At 28.2% G+C, this 8,042-nt stretch overlaps 2 protein-coding genes across 2 annotated transcripts; both read right to left on the bottom strand.

Moving 5' to 3' along the window:
* Positions 1-330: 330 nt before the first annotated feature.
* LOC113365521 (SAP domain-containing ribonucleoprotein-like) lies at positions 331-5,564 on the bottom strand. The gene is made up of 7 exons (XM_026607059.1): positions 5,481-5,564; positions 5,268-5,402; positions 4,745-4,850; positions 4,607-4,671; positions 3,310-3,519; positions 1,797-1,910; positions 331-663 (listed from the first exon to the last, which is right to left on the bottom strand). The coding sequence occupies exons 2-7, from the start codon at positions 5,313-5,315 to the stop codon at positions 430-432; spliced, it is 777 nt and encodes a 258-aa protein (XP_026462844.1). The 5' UTR covers positions 5,316-5,402; positions 5,481-5,564; the 3' UTR covers positions 331-429.
* Positions 5,565-7,093: 1,529 nt separating this feature from the next.
* On the bottom strand, positions 7,094-7,597 carry LOC113365522 (transcription termination factor 3, mitochondrial-like; the record flags this gene model as incomplete). Its single annotated transcript, XM_026607060.1, has 2 exons — positions 7,094-7,371; positions 7,450-7,597. Coding segments are annotated over 2 exons (426 nt in total), but the record flags the coding sequence as incomplete, so codon positions are not given.
* Between the last annotated feature and the right edge of the window lie 445 nt (positions 7,598-8,042).

Genomic DNA, 8,042 nt, shown 5'->3' with positions numbered 1-8,042 from the left:
ATGACAAAAAGTGAGATAGAATAAAAAGGAAAAATGCGAATTAGCTAACTTTCAGAATGTCAGTCGATTTTCCAAATCAATATTTACATTTCTTTTTACTTCATATTGATATGTAATAAATTATAAATTTTTATTTAAAAAAACTTCAAGTGAAAATTTATTCAGTGCGTTATCATCAATCATCACAAATACCAAACATATTTATATAATATATAAATTACATTAATACAATCTTTCATTCATTTATCATTAAAATATATCCATAACAAAGATATAAAAATAGTAATTCAATATGGTGCAAAAAAACACTCAATTTATAACATATGCATTAGTTGGGATTTTAAAAAACGTCGTTCGATATTTAAAAAAAAAACTAATAATACATATATTTTCTGATGTTAAACAATTTACAAAAAAAAGATATTGTTTTTACTTGACTCCCATATTGAATCTCTTCAATCGTAGCTGGGCTTTTTCAGCATTTGTCATTGTAGGCTTTATTTTAACATCAGTTGATGATGTTGTTACATTAGTATTCTGAATTGAACCGAATCGTTCTTTCCTTTTCTCAAGCTTTTCTTTAGCCTCGGCCTCCGAAAGTTTCTTCGAAACGGAGCTTCCAAACCTCTCCGCTCGCTTTTTTAAAACTTCAAGGGTTGCATCCTATAAAAGAGAGAAAAGATAACATTATATATTTAGCATGTCTCCCCATTAACACGAATCAAATGTTTTTTGAATCATTTAAATCGGTTGATGCGTGCGCCCGAAATCGTGGACGAAAAATTGCATGGAAACACTATACACACACACGCCACACATAGTATTTCTTATAAAGTATGCCAGAATGTTCAAAAGCCTTTGAAACTCAAAAAGCCTTAAAAATATACAAGAACCCTGAGCGTAAGTTCCTGCGTTTTTTGGCGAATAATTCAACTGAATTAGACAATACTACACAGAGTCCTTATTGATTTATTGCAAATGAAACTTAATGAAAATCCAAAAAGAGCATTTTCAGGTTTACCAAAAATATGTACTTGATGACTTAAAATATTCCTTATGCATACAGATGTTGGCACAAATATCTTAAATATTAATTTGTTTACAATTGCAAATAAGGTCAAAGTTGCTTGAAACACAAAAAACGAGTGTGAAATTGATTGTTTAAAAAACAAATATGTTTGGAAGATGCTGCTGTGTGAATAACGATTGTTATTGCAAACGAAAAGAATTGGCCTAATAATTGATATTTATGATATTTGTCATCAAGTACATATTTTTGGTGATTTGAGAATGCTCTCTTTCGATTTTCATAAAGTTTAATTTGCAATAAATCAACAAAGACTCCGTGTAGTATTGTCTAATTTAGTTGAATTATTCGCCAAAAAAAATGCAGAAACTTTCGCTCATATAATTCATTCATTATTTTTAAGATATGCTAAATCTTTTACAAATTTTTGACTCAATGCTATCAATAATTTTTACTTACTTAAAAATCAAAGATGAAATTTCTTGCATATCTTTATGTTTCAAAGAAGATAGTCGTAAAATGTATTTGAGATGGTGGTAAAATGTTCAGAATAATTTGAAACATCAAAATATAAAAATTGCAAATCGGAATTTTAAGTGCAAAATATATTCTTTTTTCTTCACAAAGATAAATAAAATGCGACATATGCCTAAACAGTTCTTTAATATCTTTTTTTTTTTTAAATTAGTTTCAAATCACAAATATCAAACAAGAAGATTATTCAATATATTTGTTAAAAATGTCATATTTAACTTAAATCAATTCTTACCTCACTCTTTGCTATTGACTTAGAATTGTTCAGCCCAAATCTTTGTGCCCGTAATTCTTTCTTCATATCAGATGGTAATTGTGTCCCAAATTTCTTTGCACGCATCTCTAGACGCTGTGACAAAAAAAAATAAGTTAAAAAATATTCTTATTTAAGTAATAATATTACTTATTAGTACTTGTAGACCCTTGTTTGTTCAATATTATTTGTTCAAAGTAACTTCTTTTTCCCAACTCGTTTATTATAAAACAACTATTAACAGATATGATAAGTTATTGTAGCTTGATATTCAAAATTATTATTCACTGGCCTTCATTCAATCAAAAATATTTTTCCAATATAGATCATCAATATGTTTTTACCAGAAAATATCAAATTTATTACAAATCGAATTGCCCTTTGTGAAGAAAAAAATTCCAGGAGTAAATTTTGCTTAAAACAGATAACAAATAATTATTTAACATTACTTGTTATAAATAATATAGTCTGCAACAAATTTAGATAAATTAACATTCACTATTTGTTTCCCTTATTGTATTCTTATTCAAATTTTCTCAATTTTTTAACAAATAAGTGAAGAAGTAATTTTTTCATTTCAGTTTTCTATGTCGGTTTATTTTCAATATTCCTATTTTTGTTCTTGTTTCTTTTTAATATATCAATGACATCGAAATTTAAAGTCAACATTTTAAGTATTCACACCCTTGTAACTGAATCAGATAACACAAACAAACAAACATTGACTCTAGAGGCTTAAGTTCATATTCAAAATCATTAATTGATCAATAGATCGCATTCCTCTAACATAGAAAGAACAATTTTACTTTCTTCAAATGGCAAACACAAAATACAAATATTACTAGAAACATTTAGTTACAGAATTGTTAATTTTTTAAAAACAAAATTAATAAAAGAAAACTAAAACATATTTTATTTTAAAAAAAATGTTCTTAGTGATATTCGAAATTATCATTAAAAACATTTTTAGTGCATAATCTATCATGCAGATTTTCTCAGTTCTCACTCTTTTCAGCATGTTTATTTAAAAACACCTAGTTATCATTCTAACTTTTTGGTATATAATCCATTCATTTATAATTTTGATTATAAATTATATATATTCCACTCACTTATAATTTTATTATTTATATAACAATCCACTCATTTTTATTTATACTTGACTATATTAGCTTTGTTTGTTTATCTTTTAATCTAATGTTAGTAAGTAAGCTAATTTTTTTTTCAAATATTATAAATATTCAAAAAATCTAAGTTTTGAAAACTGATTATAATTTGCCTGTTATTCCGAAGATAAAGTATTTTACAATAGAAATGTAAAAACAAAATGCAAACTGAAGAATAAATTTCAATAAAATAATTCAAATGTTTTTGTGCAAAGCAATATATCATATTATTTCTCATTATTTGAAGAAAGTTGATAAAAATAAGATCTAATTATTAGGGTCAAATTTATGAACCTTTTTAAGTTACTTAAAAATGTTTAAGAACAAACCTCTTTATCAGAATATGAGCCTAGTTTGATTATTTTCCTCGGTTCTTCCGATGTAAGTTTTTCAACAGTTGTTTCAACTTCTACGGTATTATCCTTGATGTCAGTTTCTTCATGTTTTTCTTCAATCATATCATGTGTTCTTTTTAATGTGATTGTATTTTCAATTGGAGGAGTTGTATCAACATCTTCTTTATCCTCCAGTTCGTCATCCTATTTTATAACATAAAAAATATGAAAAATAATAATTCAAATAAGAGATCAATGCAACTACAGTAATTTGCATGAATCTTATATTGTAATTAGTAAAGATTAATCTTTTTATAATCTATTAGGTTGTTCAGAAAGTAACTTCATTTTTTATAGACATTTTGGCACGTAATTTTTGTAAAATAAACAAATACTTTAATAAATTATGTATTGGCAGTTTTGATCAAACATCTTTTGTCATATTTCTGGTATTTGAATAACCCCAAGATCATAAATTTTTTGGTCGTTATAGACAAAAAACTGATCAAAGTGCTTTTTGACATGCTGATTTGAGGTAAAGATTTTACCGCCTAAAAATTTTACTAGTGAACGAAACAAATAATTGTCCAATGACAACAGGTCTGGACAATATGCTGAATGTATCAATGGGTCCCATTTAAGCCTCAAAAGCTTTTGGCGATTGACCAAACTTATGTGAGGTCTTGGGTTGACCTGATGCAGTACAATATCTTTCTCTCTATGAAATCATACATTGAGTTTTGAGGAAAATCCCAGACCTTTTGAGCGGTCATAAACTGTTAAATTTGATCATTTTTAACTCAATAGGATCTCATGTATTGTTATTTGCCTGTTTGCATCAACCAATGCCTTTCTCGCGTCTTTATCAGCACCAACCATACTTCTTGGACATCAAAATACCAGAAATGAAATTTAGCAAACCAATTTTGGCACTGTCATACTTTCAACAGGTCATTGCTGTACACATCGATCAATTTCATTTTCACTTAAACAGTTTTTTACCTTTTCTATAGCAAAAGAGTAAAATATGTCAAAAATGCTGCTTAATTCTTTCCATATTCAAAGTGGCACCATCCAAAAACTACTGCATGTAATTAATTAGAATTTGTTACACACAAGCCTTAAAATATAAGGTTTCAAATCATATAATAATTATAGAACTAAATTATGGTGGTAAAAACACGAAGTGACTTTCCAAGCAACCTTATAATATTGTCAACTTGATTATATATTTAAGAAAAACTAAATGATGCAAACTTTCTATCATACACTTATGAACTTAAATACTTACATTCAATACATCTTCGTCTAATATAGCTGAATCTGCCAAAACATCAGACTTGGCATCTGCTATATCTGAAATATCACATTACATAAATTATAATATAATGATAAAATCATAACTAATTAGATGTACCAATTTATTTACCAAGATCATTATTAGTTAAAGAATCTTTGAGTCTTTCTATCAATTCGTTCTTATTTCCATTTGTGCTTAATCCCTTTGATTTCAGCTCTTTTTTTAAATCTGCAACCTATAAAGGAACAATAATTTATACCATAAACTATTAAACATACTATGTAACAGAATTAAACGTATAAATTAATTTTATATTCACAACTAATTCTCAAGAATGACCACATAATATGTATGTAGTAGCAAATAAAACAATTGTGTGCTAAAAAACATGTCAGGCACACATTTCAAGCTCAATTACGCATCCAGTAAGGCAAAAATAAATAAACTAACATGTGTTATTCTTGAAAAATTCAAGGAAACTCGTAAAGTTTAACTAAATAGAGACCATGAACGTCTTTCCTTCAGTAAATTTTATAAACAGAAACCGGCACAAAAACATGGTACTGATATTTTAATAATGAGCAATTGTAATTATACCATTTATATAACGAAATAGTGAAATCGTATAATGATAGATAAAATTTTTATTCACCTTTAGTTTAGAGAGATCAGTTGAGCTGCTATCGATTAAATCAGACATTTTAATAGGTTATGTAAATAAGCTATTTTGCTTTGCATTAAGAGATAACAAGACCAGAATTCGATCAAATTGCTAAATTTCATATATCTAAAATATAGGAATAGATTTACTTGATACTTGAATAACAAGAAAACAGGACGAAAACACAGATGAAACAAATCTGACAGTTTTCAAAGGGTTTTCGTTTTCAACAAAAAAGCAGGGTGATCACAAATTCTTGTTGATCAACACAGAGAGCAAGAGAGCTACTACGCCATAGATTTAATATTTTGACTCGGTTGGGCATGGGCATCGATAGTTTCGAGCATAGTGTCTTTTTTGTACTTTGAGACCTAGACAAGACACTACATAATGTTTCAACTCGCTTTAGAGCATCCGGGAATTGGAAACCTCAAAATCAAGCAGCGAAGAGTTTAATTAAACTGTTGAATTGTTGCAAACTAGCGGTGCATGGCATCGTGCCTTAAGGCAAATTTCTGGAACTTCCCGTACTGAAAATCAAAATTTTTAAATAAGCCTAAAATTTTTGGAAAACTTAAAAATGAGATTGACAAAATATTTGGCAAATACTTGAAAAATTTAATTTTTTTTACAAATCAAAATCGTCAAAATAAATTAAAATTTAATTGTGAAGAAATGGCCCGGCCGATATTTTTTTTTATCTATGGGCCGATCTTTACCAAATAATCAATACGATTCTCAACCATAATATCTTTCGAACAGTTTTTTGAATTTTTAAAATCGATTCATAATTGTGGGCTAAAACGTGGACAATTTTTTTTACACTATTCTGCTAATTACAAAGAGCTGGTGTTGAAATTGAGTTGGGTCGAATGGCTTTTAAATTTTTGAAAGCTGAAGAAAAATAAGCGTAGCATCCATTTTTGAAAAAACGTTGATGAACGGTCAAAAATTGGACTAAATACTCACGCATATGCATACAAATTACACACACACATACTTTTTTTTAAATTTGGTCCCATTCGATTCAAAATTACTTGAAAGGTAGAGAAAATAAAGTTTTATGCAAAAAATCTTCAACCGATTTTGAAAATGTGAAAACCGTTCGAAAGACATCAGTTGGTAAATCATTGATGATGATTAGTTTTTAGTTAAGATCGGCCGGGGCCATATTCATAATTAATCGTAGATATTTTTATGATTTTGATGAAATTTTGTAAGCTGGTAGAGTCTAAACCACTCAATTACACTAAACTAATATATTAAAATATTAAATAGGCCTACAAAACCGGTTGAAGTGGCAAAAATCCGCGGACATCTTTAGTATGTGTGTTGTACTACATAGAAATAAACATGCCCTCCATGTTTACTTATCTATGTGCCCTCCAAAATTGTTGGGAACCTGCTCGAAATTATTTCAAGCACTAAGCAAATTATTTTAAGCATATAGTCCAAAACATTATAAAAGTAGTGGTGCCATGGCATTTCCCGAACCGTAATTTAAAATGTTTAAAAGCTCAAAAAAGTTGTATTTATTAACTTACCCTATGGGAAGTTAATAAATACAACCTCATCAAATTTTTGGAGAGTTTTTGAGTTTGAAAAAAAAAGGACTGTAATTAGTCTTAAAGGACTGTTGCATATTTTCAATAAAATCTAGTCAAATTCTAAAGTAGAATGTGAGTTGGTTTCTCAACTTGTTCAATGTTTTCAAATGGCCTATAAAACATATATTAACTACATTATATTAATAAAAAAAAATTATTATAGTTTTATTCAATAAATGTATTTCTTAACCAAATATTTTCAAACATTGTCTATAAAGATTTGAGGTATAAATTAAAAGTTTCAACAGGTGTACCAGCAACATTAATGCAAAATTCTTCATTAGTTCCTTCAATCAAAGCTTTTAAAGACACGTAGTTAGGTTTTGTGCAATCATATTGATTGCGATTTAAATGTCTCAAGAACGAATCCCTTTGCTTAATTATAAACTCTCTTGCATAAAATATTTCTGGCATTTCTAATATATGTTTATGTGATATTTTCATAGTATTGTGAATATAATCAAATTTTGCTAGTAATTTAAATCTATCTGAAATTATTCAAATATTATAATTTCACACAAAATATAATGAATAGATCTTTAATCCAAAAATTTAATAATTCTTACTTTGCATCCATATTCGCGGCTTCCTCAATAATAAAATTTTCATCTCATCATCTGTAAACCCCATTTCTTCTTTAATTGTAAAAGTATTTTCTTTGATTGAGTTCATACTATATGTTATGAGTCGTGGCTGTGCGTTTGCCAATGCACGTCATTTCCTGTGAGATTAAATCTTTTTGAAAGTACCTAGCCTTTGATCGATATCTCTTGTACTGAAATATAAAAAAAAAACTCGTTAGGGATCGTTCAAGTATTACGTAAGCAGATTTATTACAATTATTTACTTACCCCCCCCCCTCCTCTTTGTCAGCAAAAGTAAGCAAATTTCTTACCCAACTAAACAAATAAGCAAATAAATAACCCCCCCCCAGCCCCCCTATAGTGCTTACGTAATACTTGACGGCCCTTTATGCCTAAATATATAAAACCAACATGCTAGCATGTAAAATTTGAATTTCCGTTACCTGTAACTCAACCACATAGGTTTTTTGTTATGATTCTGGAAATCATTTCAGTGTAAATTGTTTTGTACTGCATATAATAAATTCAGTTTGTACTCATCAATATCTTCTTTTAAAAATCCAGGGTTTTTTGTT

The sequence above is a fragment of the Ctenocephalides felis genome, unplaced genomic scaffold (assembly GCF_003426905.1).
Source record: "Ctenocephalides felis isolate EL2017-DRISC unplaced genomic scaffold, ASM342690v1 CF-g0.4_SCAFFOLD_01083, whole genome shotgun sequence".
Classification (NCBI taxonomy): Eukaryota; Metazoa; Arthropoda; class Insecta; order Siphonaptera; family Pulicidae; genus Ctenocephalides; species Ctenocephalides felis.
This window is presented reverse-complemented; position numbering and strand designations above follow the sequence as displayed.

What these genes read in the sequence shown, in the direction of transcription:
- LOC113365521 (XM_026607059.1), bottom strand. Translation starts at nt 5,315, where the DNA reads ATGTCTGATTTAATCGATAGCAGCTCAACTGATCTCTCTAAACTAAAG. An exon ending in CTGATCTCTCTAAACTAAAG is followed by an intron (nt 4,851 to 5,267) that starts GTGAATAAAAAT and finishes GTTCCTTTATAG; the next exon opens with GTTGCAGATTTAAAAAAAGA. An exon ending in TAGACGAAGATGTATTGAAT is followed by an intron (nt 3,520 to 4,606) that starts GTAAGTATTTAA and finishes GTTATAAAATAG; the next exon opens with GATGACGAACTGGAGGATAA.